Source organism: Macaca nemestrina, chromosome 17 (genome assembly GCF_043159975.1).
Source record: "Macaca nemestrina isolate mMacNem1 chromosome 17, mMacNem.hap1, whole genome shotgun sequence".
Lineage (NCBI taxonomy): Eukaryota > Metazoa > Chordata > Mammalia > Primates > Cercopithecidae > Macaca > Macaca nemestrina.
Window position 1 is genome coordinate 2495535 of NC_092141.1, and position 12020 is coordinate 2507554.

Below are 12020 nucleotides of genomic sequence, written 5' to 3' on the forward strand. Positions count from 1 at the left end.
TAGCTGCCCAGAGAAGCTTTTCCTGTTTTCTGATATTAAAGGGTGGACAACTGACACCTGTGTATAATTTACTAGCTGTGCAACCCTGCTTAACCTTTCTGATACGTTTTTCCTCATCTATGAAATAGGACACAAAATTTCTGTCCAGTCTGTCACACAGGGCTGACAAGAGAATCAAAGGAAAATACATATGCAGGAACTATAAAGTGTCATCATGTATTAGCACCAAGTCATTGCTGTGGCTGTCATCACTGGTCACACCCTGTAAAAACCACAATTCTTCCTCAGATAGGCATTTACTTGGTTAGGGTCCAAAGTTCAACACTTCCCGCCCCTCACCATCCCCCTAGAACATACCTACTTTCTCTGTGAATTCAGCACACAGTATGTATCTGGTCTGAGTCCCACACCCACACCCAAGCTATACATTTAGAAAACGTAGAGCTCTGAAAAGGTAGCTGAAAGTCCTGCTGCCAGGCTAAGCACAGTGGCTCATGCCTGTAATCCCAACACTTTGGGAGGCTGAGGCAGGCGGATCACTTGAGGTGAAGAGTTCGAGACCAGCCTGGCCTACGTGGCGAAACCCTGTCTCTACTAAAAATATAAAAATTAGCCGGGTGTGGTGGCCTGTGCCTGTAATCCCAGCTACTCGGGAGGCTGAGGCATGAGAATCGCTTGAACCCAGGAGGCAGAGGTTGCAGTGAGCTGAGATTGTGCCACTGCACTCCAGCCTGGGCCACAGAGCAATACTCCATCTCAGAAAAAAAAAAAAAAAAAAAAAAAAAAAAAAAGAAAGAAAAGTGTCCTGCTGCCAAAATTCCCCCAAATAATGTTTCTCCTTCAGAATAAGTCCATGTCGGGGCAAAAAAAAGAAAAAGTAAAACCACAAACAATCAAATTGAGAAGCTATAAAATGGCAAAAGAAACGAAATCTGGGCAACATGGGATATTGCATTTCTGCACTCCACAGGAAAGCAGCCATGGACACCAAACCACATTGCTATCTTGGGGCAAAACAAAGACCATTTCTTCAACTGATATGATAAGAGGCTTAATTTTATTGAGAGGACAATCTTCTCATTTCTTTGGCTTTTCCTATTTCTCCTTCCCTAGCCTAAATACATTCTGAAAACAAGGACCCTGGAACCCAGAGGTAGAAAGACAGGTGGGTCCCTTGACATACTCACTTCTTTAACTTCTTTTTCAGGGAACTACAGGCAGATCCATAGGCCGAGGTGCCGAGAGCAGTCTACACTAAGCGGCCTGTCGAGAGTTCTATCTCCCCGCAGGGAAAGAGGGCAGAGCTAAAGCATGCATCCTTCCCTGGCCTGCCTTCCAAAGCCTAACCTCTTCTGACTTTTGAATCTACTTCTCACAAAATTCCTTGCGCAGGCTGGCTCTGTTCATTTTCTCTAAACTGAGGCATCCTGAAAATGAAGGTCAGGTAGCACTGAGTACCTACGGAAATCTACCCACAGATCCTTGTAGAGAAAAAGCCCAAGGGTTTCCACCACCAAAGATACAGGAGGAGGACTGAGGGGGACAGTTTACACAGCTAACTCAAGCCTAACCTCTTATGAAAGGTGGATTTCCTGTACAACTGTTCTGACAAGCGGAGGATTAGGCACTTCATACATTCGGCTTGGGTAAGAGACTCACGACAGAAGTGAATCACCACAGAGGAGCAAACTGCTTTTCTGAAGGTCTCTAAGATGGGCTGTATGCTGGAAGACAAGGACATTTCGGTTGCAAACCAAACTCAACCAGAGTCACCTCCCGTCACAACAGAGGCATGAAACACCCCACACCTACAAGTTAAAGCTATCAGTCCTATACAGACAGCTGTAGCTAGCTAGCTCTCTGTCCCTCTAGAGACCCACATGTGACACTCCCTCTACCTCCTGTAATTCAGGATTACTAACACCATTCAAAGCAAGCATAAGGCTGGGTGCGGTGGCTCATGCCTGTAATCCCAGTACTTTGGGAGGCTGAGGCAGGCGGATCATGAAGTCAGGAATTTGAGACCAGCCTGGCCAACGTGGTGAAACGCCGTCTCTACTAAAAATAGAAAACTTAGCCAGGCGTGGTGGTGGGCGCCTGTGATTCCAGCTACTCAGGAGGCTAGGGCAGGAGAATTGCCTGAACCCGGAGGCAGAGGTTGCAGTGCGCCAAGATTGCACCACTATACTCCAGCCTGGGCGACAGAACGAGACGCTGTCCCTTCCTCCCCCCGCCCAAAAAAAGCAAGCATAAATGATAATGAAAGGAATGCAAGTCAGGCTCTACCTCAATCCCAGCTCCCAAATATCCCCTAAAAGCAGGCAACACCAACAGCACATGCAAGAAGTATCTCTTGGGTGCCCTCTTGCTGCCACCGGGGCTTCTCTGCAAAGCTGAAATGGATGTATGTGCTACGAAACTGGTAGAGGGAAAAAGAGGGAGCCAGGGCACAGAAAAGGGAAGTTATTCCAGTGGTGGCCAATGAGTAACATCCAGTGATTTATAGGCGGTATAATCCAATAATACAGTAAAATAAAACAGTGTGTGCCTGAGATGGTTTTGATTCCAGGAATTATAAAACATTTTTGAAAAAGAGAGAACAAGAGGGGGGGAGAGAAAATGAAGGAAGAACAAAAAAAAGGCCAGATTGGAGCAAATTGGGCACAGATGGGGGATGCAAGGGGGTTTCAGTGCTCCCCTACAACAATGCTGCTTCAATTCTTCCCTTCAAGAAACTAGAGTTTTATTTCCTTAAATTACAAAATTTTTAAAAAATTAAAATTCTTGGCGTACTTGTGGTTTAGATCAATAGGTCACCCTCCGGCATCACGTCAACCAATTAGATGACTACCGAAGTGTTAAACACTGAGGCACGTGGAGAAAGCCCTTCCTCCCTTCAGGCTCAGGAATGCCTTAGAGAGATTACCAGTCATGACATCACTCTGGGAACCACCTATCTCACCACCAGCTTTGGACCTGGGCCAGGTAAGGAACACACTGCTCAGTGAGAGCTGGCTTTCCCAGAACTGTTGCCTTCCTCACCCCTACACTCAGCAAATGCTTACTGAATGCCGAATAAATACCAGGCCCTAAGCCAAGGCCCTCAAATGTCCCTTGTCCCATCCCTCAAATTTATCTATCCCCAACTACCTGAGTGTGCAGTATGAGGATTCTAGAATTCCGTATCCACTGACGTAGGACTCTGCATAGGGCCCATCCGAGAGCAGATCAAGGTCTCTCCACCAACACCCGTGAACCCATGAGTTTTAAGACCACTGCTGTAACTGGAAAGTTTAGTTGGCTAAATCATGTGGCATTACTCAACTTATTTCGCCCTGTAGGAAGGGGGGCAAATCTGGCCTCACATCCTCTGCGCCCAAGAGCGGAGTGGGCTCCTGGGAAAACCATAACCTAGGGAAAGGCAAAGATGCCATTCTCTCACCACCACTGAAACTTTTCCTTTCATTTTGCCTTCTGCAGTGTCCAAAGCTTTTCTACACACTTGAAAAGTAATCACAGTAAAATGTTAGCAACAATATGATTTCCATCCTGGATTACTGATAGTGTGAAAAGAAGATAGTTATACAAGGGTGGCGCTGAACACACAAAAACAAAGGATTCACGACAGCATTAGAGGCATCAGCAAGGGACACACTTTTAAAGAAAGGAATCTGCTCCCTGTGGCTCTCCAAATCATACTCCTTAGGCACCACATCTACAGGGAAGACTCAGGTAGAGACTGCGAGGATCTCAGCTGCCTGGTGGGCCACAAGATCACTTCTGCTTCAGGCTGGAATGCTCCTCCTCCACAGAGTCCAGAAACTGACATGTGCGAACACCCACCCAGAAGGACATGTCCAAGAAGGAACGGAAAGAAAAATGATGGCCCAGATGTTCTGTAGCTTGCAGCGACTGCCAATTCACCACAGACCCCAGCACCTGGGAGGGCAAGGCAGCATCAGGCTCTTGCTTCCTGGTTTCAGGCAGCCAGGGCCCTGAGGGTGGGTGGCAACTCTGACAGCGTGCAGACTGGCCAGGGGAGAAACCTTTAGAAGGGCACTGGCTGACGGGACTTGGGGGTTGAACACGCAGGGCTGATTTATCACTTCCTTACTCATAAAAATGTGATTCAAACTGCTGCTGATTAGTGAAGGATTTAAATCTTTACCCTCTCCCCAACCCCCTTCCTTCTCCACCCCCAGCACAGATGCTGCTACTCAGCCACAACACCCCCTTATTGCCACTGTCCAGGCAAGCACAGCACAGAGGACCAAGGATGATGACTCATGTGCTGGGAAATGGAAAAGTGCATCTTCCCACCAGCCAGCCCTGCTGAGCACTCCGCTTGCCCCTGTCCCAATGGCAGCCCACACAGTGGGGTCTAGACTCTGCTCGCCCCTCTCCCAACGGCAGCCCACACAGTGGGGTCTGGATGGCCGCCTCAGCTGCACACCGGGTAGTTGGCAACACGTCCACAGAGCTCTCTGTCCTCGCTGAGTGTTATATCCTGTGGCCTGGGCCGTTTCTCCTTGAAACACCTTGGAGCCTCTGACCACCTCAACTCATACTCTTCTTGGCCCCAATTACCTCATCGAGGTAACAATGAGGTGAGAGTCAGGAGCAGACCAGTAACGAAGAGTAGGGTCTCAAGTACGGGCTTTATTTGTACATGTCTCTCCTGGCTAGAGGGTGCTCATTATGACCCACCATGGAAGAGTCCTAGAAAAAGTACCTTGGCCTCAAATCAGGGGACAACCAATTTCTTTCCCTGTACTCACCATCTTACCTTCCTTTTACCCATATTTTCTTTTTTTTTTTAATTTTTAATTCTTAATTATTATTATTATTATTATTTTTGAGATGGAGCCTTGCTCTGCCTGCCCAGGCTGCAGTACAGTTTGCAATCTCCGTTCACTGCAACCTCCATCTCCCAAGTTCAAGCAATTCTCCTGCCTCAGCCTCCTGAGAAGCTGGGATTACAGGTCCCCATCACCAAGCCCAGCTAATTTTTTGTATTTTTAGTATAGACAGGGTTTCGCCATGTTGGCCAGGCTGGTCTCAAACTCCTGACCTCAGGTGATATGCCTGCCTTGGCCTCCAAAAGCGCTGAGATTACAGGCGTAAGCCACAGCACTCGGCCTACCCTTATTTTCTTAACCTTTTCTTAACAACAGCTACAAGAAAAAGACTCACTGATGGCCTATTAAAAGGCCAAGGTATTCCTTTCCACGGAATAGAAGCTGCTGAAAACAGATGCTTCATGGGCAAGGGCTGCAGGTCCTTCACATTCACACCTAAAGAAGCCACAGGTCATTTGGTGCAGGAACAATGTCTTGGCTGAGGCTACAGCTCTGAGACAGGCAGCTCACTGAACTCTGTGGGTTGTTTTTAGTGGAGATGGGAAGATGAACAGAGCACCTCAGGAGGAAGATAAACAAGAGGGCACCTCAGGAGGAAGGAGAACAGGAGGGCACCTCGAGAGGAAGATCAAAAGAAGGGCACCTCGGGAGGAAGATGAACAGGAGGACACCTCGGGAGAAAGATGAACAGGAGGACACTTCAGGAGGAAGATGAACAGGAGGACACATCAGGAGGAAGGAGAACAGGAGGGCACCTGGGGAGGAAGATGAACAGGAGGACACCTCGGGAGGAAGGTGAACGGGAGGGCACCTGGGGAGGAAGATGAACGGGAGGGCACCTCATGGCCCATTTCCAGAGTCAAGTGGGCTTCCTACTTGGTGCAGACCGTCCCTCCCCTTTGGGCCTCACCAGCACAGCACTTTACAAATTTTCTTCTCTTCTCCCTGAAAACCAGTGCTGTCACTTAGGACCCGATGCTTCCTCAGGGCCATTTACCCAAATAGCCATCTCAGGAAAAATTAGCCAAGTTCAAAAAGGCATCTAAGTCCCCGATCTTGCTTTCTGCTGGAAATTGTAAACGCTGTAGCAGGCAGCACGAGATGAGGAAATCCTCTAGGATTCAGAAGTGACTGAGAACCCAGACACACTCTGAGAGGACCTTGCCTAGCCCCAGAAAGACCCACATTTCCATTTCAAGGCAAAGTGTGGCATACTCACTCCCCCACCACAAGCAAGTGAAGCATAACCCGTAAGTACAAACAGGGAGATAAATAAACCGACTTCATGGTGAGAGAAAGTGCTATGAAAAGGGGCAACAAGAGACCCAGCGGCACTCTGTCAAGAAACACCAGGTCTGTTTTACAGCAGGGTCTCTATGGGCCAATTCCCACTTCCTGGCATTTCTTGCCCTGAGACCAAACGCTCTCTGTCACTGTTCTGAAATGATTCCTTGCCAGCATGGACCAAATCACCCCTGCAAATAAACACAGAAAATAATGCCATCCCTGTGCTACATAATTCCATCAAGTCATACCATATCATCCTTACCTAAGTGAAATGAAGGGAACGGAAGGGAAGGGAAGAAATCCTGGTAACATCCTTTGACCCTGACCTGGTCATCAAAGCATTTAAAACCCTGCCAATCTGCCCTTCTCCCCTCTACTTCCACACCCACCTGACCCCCTATGAAAAAAACCCCAACACATTCAGAAAAACATTTCAGAATGCACACTGGTATACCAGCCAAATTCTGGGCCTGGTGGTTTTTGTGCTTCCAGATTTGAATCACCAAAGCTCATCAATTTTTGGTTCTTACTCCCTGGCAGGCTCCCACTAGGGATATCCCATAGGGAACTAGACTTTTCCATATTGAACAAACAGGGTACATGAGTCCAGAAACAGCTATTCCCAATCCCTGCCAAGCGTATGGTCTCTGCAATGAAATATCTCAGCAATGCCTCTCCCTTGGGAGAGTCTCTGGGTCTGCAGCCTTCAAGAGGCCTTGCTGCTGCCTTTTGTGCGGCCAGATGTGCAACAGCATCTCTGCATTTGCAAACTAAGCTCTATACCCATGATTCCCTCCTTCCATCCCACCCAAGCACTGGAGAGTCATATAGATTTCAAAGTAAACTCAATATCTGAGACAATGGTAGGAAGGGGAGGGTGTGTGTGTTCTGGGGTGGGGTGGGGGGAGGTAGGTATGGTAGAAAGAAGCTACATTAATCTCTATCTGTCTATATTCTAGATGAAGAAACTAAACATTCCTTACCTTTCAGCTGGGAGTTGTGGACCGCAAACATATTGATGGTCATAAGCTGCAGCATGCGGGTACTTCCAAGGGGAGAGGGGCTGTGCTGCAGTAACACCTGGAACTCCCTGAGGACCTTTTCAGCCACTGCAGGGAATGTCTCCATCCTGCAGATACAGCAAACCCATCGGTGAGGCAATGCTCTCTTTCAGTCTCTCTTTTTCTCCCTCTCTCTCTCACTCACACACACACACACACACACACACACACACACACACACACCAGACAACTACTGCCTAGGACATTTCTGTGCTATTTTCACAAACCTTCCCGGAATCCTGTAATTTTGAACAAATTCAAGATAAAGGAGTTTTCAGGGTTCAGAGATGGAAACAACTCAAGTTTTGGATAAATCACTATGAGTGATTATGCTTTGGTATGCTATTTCCTCACCCCTGGCAATAACTGCATTCAAGCTGATATCAAAGTTTCTCTCTGAAACCATCAGCTTTTCTAAATACTCAACAAATTTCCTAAAACCTTCATAGTCCCTAAACTCTCTGGTATGAAACTGAATTCAATTAAAAGAGTAACATGAATCTTAAAAAAAAATTTTTTTTTCTTTTTTTCAGACAGAGTTTCGCTCTTTTCACCCAATCTCAGCTCACTGCAACCTCTGCCTCCCAGGTTCAAGCAATTCTCCTGCCTCAGCCTCCTGAGGGGCTGTGACTACAGGTGTGTGCCACCATGCCCGGCTAATGTTTCTATTTTTAGTAGAGACGGGGGTTTCACCACGTAGGCCAGGCTGGTCTCGAACTCCTGACCTCAAGTGACCCACCTGCCTCGGCCTCCCAAGTGCTCGGATTACAGGCATGAGCCACTGCGCCCGGCCTAAAGATTTTTTACTCAAGGGTTTACTTTAGGTAACCAGACATAGTTCTGCTGTTGTCTTCTGAGGTACTATCATACTGACTGTTCCACCTGAGGATCCCAAATTTCCCCTTGAAGAATGCCTAGACCTAGAGGCCCCCAGTCATCTGTCTCAGTTCTTCCTGTGTTGCCGTCGTCCTCCCTCTCACAAGCCTCTGTTCATCGGGGTCTGTATGTTTTCAGGCCAGTGGAAATATAATGCCCTGGCCAAGTGCCACTCCCAATACAGGAAGAGGCTGTAACGCAGGGAGGCAGAAATCTAGCCAGTGACCTAGGGCTCCTAAGGAGAGGTCATTCAAATCACTCCTTGCCAACTGTGGCCACTGGATCCCAAACAGCGGTGCATGCCTGGAGCTTCTTTGGCAACAGAAACAAACCACAGCTGAAGTCTTCAGAAAGAAAAAGCAAGTTCAAGCTTGGTGCTTGAGAGAGTAACCAGGCACGCAGGCCTTAGGGCTATGCCGAACAATTCGTGGTCACCAAAGTATTTTTTACCATGTCCCCCAGACCCCAAATAAACAAGCTGCTTGTGGCATACTTGTGGGGTTGGGGAAAAGCTCCAGGTTGGATTAATAAATAGCTTCTGAAAAGCCACAAGGAAGGTAATCCTTCTCAAAAGATAGAAACCAGTCTCAAGTTCTAGAGGAAGGTGCTTCTAGCTTCACCCATCCTGGCCCTTCCCGATTGAGTAGCGCACTCCCCAGATTACAAAACTCCAGGTTTTCTGGAATCTTGGCAATCTTCGCTCCTTGCTCTTGGATGGCAACTCCTATTACTGACCCCCTGGTGCCCAGAAGTCGTGCCACAGTTATGGGTCAATTACAGTTTACATTCCAGTTCTCCTCTCTGCTGAGCTGTCCTCATTTTCATTGGCACAAAAGATGCCATGCATTTGCTTTTTTTCTCCACATGCCATTTCAAGTACCCACCCCTCCAAAACAAAACAAAACTCTTTTTTTTTCCCTCTAAAAAATGTCAGAGCCGTTAAAACTCTTGGAAGATGTGGAATGGCAGAGAGTGATATGTTTGGGGCTGGACTAGATCCATTTTTCCCCATGGGCTATAACAAAGGTTTCATTTTAAATCCTGACACTGTGCAGTACTCTTTCTGGTCAGAGGTGGGGAGGGGGGCTAGCACTTCTCGTTACGAGAATAGCAGCGTTCACTCTGCTTGAAAAGCAGCCACGCTGGGCAAGTTTCAGAGCCATGTGTCTCCGTGTTGAAAGGCGGTAGAGAGCCAGCACAGAACGACAGGACAGAAGTGTCACGTGGGACAGTTTTGCTTCGAAGCTGTGTCTGAGGAAGCCTCTTCCCTGGGGTAGGAATTGAAACAGATCCATTAACACTCTCTGGGTCAGACTGAAGTCTTGAACGAGCACCAGGTCAAACTGTCCACATTTCCTTTTTATAAAAAGTTTTTTTAAAAAAATTCTCCCTTTGCCTGTCAACTAATTCAACATGATTAAAACAAAAGAAAAAACTGAAAGCAGAAGGATATAAGTTAGAGTAACTTCAAATGTGAGATGCGAGGGAAGGTGGATCTACTCATGCAAAACCAGCCTTGTTCAGCAGTAACCACGGGAGGCACACACAGAGAGAGAGGAACCCTCCTCGGGGCTCAGTAGGTGGTTTCTGGTTTCCAGTTTTGTAACCAAAATGCTATCTAATTCTGGCCTCAAACTACCTGTAAGTAGTTTTATGTCTTTCTCTTTGAGAAATCATCTTTGCTTCACCCTGCATTACAGACAGAAAATTACACTTACCGATGGACACATATGTAAGTAAGTCTGATGGACACATATGTAAGTAAGCAGGTAAAGGCAATGAAAGGTCTGGAAGAATACACGCCCTAATGTCTAGTGCTATCTTTTTGGAGGACACAGAGTTAAAAGAAATTTTAGTCTTAGTTTTAATGTTGTACTTTTTTAAGGATTTCTGGATAATATTTATGTAATAATTATAAAATTATATCTAAGAAGAAACAGCAGTCGCAGCAATAAAGTAGGAAGAGAAGCAACAGAGAAAACTTATAAAAAGTGGTCATTTGTAATTGCCAAAAATTGGAAGCAATCGAAAGCGCCCAACAATAGATGATTAAGATGCAAATGCATACAACTGAATACTAGTTTTTAAAGTTGTATCACATTTTTAATCATGTGAGAGAAACTTCAAAATATATTTTAAAAAATAGTTATAAAGCAATTTTTAAAAGTATGTATGTGATATGTAGAAAAAATTGAAAAAATTTTAACAGTGTTTTCTCTAGGTGGTAGAAATATGGGTAATTTTTTATTTGTTCTTCTTTGCTGAGTTTTCTAAATACTTTACAAAGAGCACTGTAAAGAAAGAAAAGATTTATCCCATAATGAATACATCTTACTTTTGTGTTTAAGAACATTTGTTAACTTAAAAAATGAATCAGGCACAAACATTATGTTTTTAAAAATTAAAAGTACAAAATAAATACATCAGTCTTTGAATTCCAAGAGACTTTAAAGCTATGCAAATAGCATGACTAGGCAAGCAAGTAAAAACTAAAGTGGTAACTATGATCAAGGCTAATAGGAAGCAAAAGCATACTATCTGTCACAAATTCAGAGCCTAGAGGCTGCAGCTTCCTAACCTCTCTCACTGGAGTCCGAGCACAGGTGTGATCTGCCTCTCACCAGGAAAGAGTCTGTCAGGAACCATATGGCACCCCGACTGAGTCCTTCTCCTGAATCCGAGATGACTCTGTCCCTATCCTTTAAAACCTCAGAAGATACCATCGTTTTCGGGCCGTGTGTTTCACGGACAAAAGTGGTGCCTTGTGAAGTGATCTCTAGGGACACCTTGTTTCATTTGAATGGCAGTTTCAAGAAACGAATCTTTCAGACAACACCGGGACCTAGGCCCAGGACTGACTCAGACGGTGACTAACCGAGCAGGACTCAGCCCTCAGATGCTGAGGAACACAGCTGGGCTAGACAACATTCTCTGCAGAAAACAATCCAGGTTAGTTTTTTTCAACCTCTTAATTTTTAAAAACCGAGCAAGATAGCAAAAACCCAGGAGCAAAAGAACAAAACCAAAAAATTAAGCCATGTGACAGGGTGGAAATGAGAAAAAAAACAAATCATAGTGCTACAGAACATAAGGACTGGAATGGACCTCAGAGATCATCTCTTTAAACCATTGATCAGGTTAGTTGAAGCCCACAGCAGCTTTGACTTGTTTACTCTCAAGATCTTGTAACTAGTAAGCAGTGAAAAACAAACTCTTTTTGGCACTGAGTATTTCCTCTAAAGCTCTGAACCTCTGGTCAGCTAGTGCTGGGAGTTGAGAGACTTATCTTGCACATAGTAGGCATTCGAGTCTATGCTGATGCACTGTGGAGCACCAGGCATAGAGCAGACCATGCCCGGAAGCACAGCGTCGGGGCTTTTCTGAAAAGGCAGGCGGGAGAGTGATGTGCCTTCAGCTGCTCCCCATTACAATCTCCTCACTCTTAATTCGTTCTCAACACCGCCCACATTTCACATCTTCTTGGTAATTAGGCAACAGTCCACGATGTTGTGTGTGGCTTGGGATCATTGCTTTCCTAGTCTTACAGACGTCTATACCTTTCTCCCTGCAATAGAAATGTTATTTCTGTTTCTGCCTTCCAGAATAAAGATGGGGCTCAATTTTATTTTACCTTCAGGACAGAATAAGAGGAAACCCATAGAGGGAATGCAGTGCCTAGAATTGACATACATTTTCCTCAATGAAAACTACCGTAAGTCATTTCTCATGAAGGTGAAACTGGGCTGGCTTTACCTTTTTGACTACAGAATATGTTATAGGCAGGAATAAAAGAGATCCTGAAAAATAACCTGGAACACAGTAAACCACCTCAGACAAATGAGATAATCTATTCATTTTTAAAAGCCTCCAAAAAAGAAAATTCTCAACCATCTTCCCTTCTGTGAAATTTTCTTACACCTAACCCAAATCTCTCCAG

General features: G+C 45.7%; 1 protein-coding gene across 4 annotated transcripts in view; it reads right to left on the reverse strand.

Moving 5' to 3' along the window:
• Positions 1-12020, reverse strand: part of LOC105474287 (SMG6 nonsense mediated mRNA decay factor) — a 248234-nt gene that overhangs the window by 172771 nt on the left and 63443 nt on the right. For all 4 annotated transcript variants that reach the window (XM_071082118.1, XM_071082117.1, XM_071082116.1 and 1 more), the window contains one exon: positions 7130-7275. In XM_071082118.1, coding sequence (XP_070938219.1) covers positions 7130-7275 — 146 coding nt within the window. The remainder of the gene's footprint in view (positions 1-7129; positions 7276-12020) is intronic.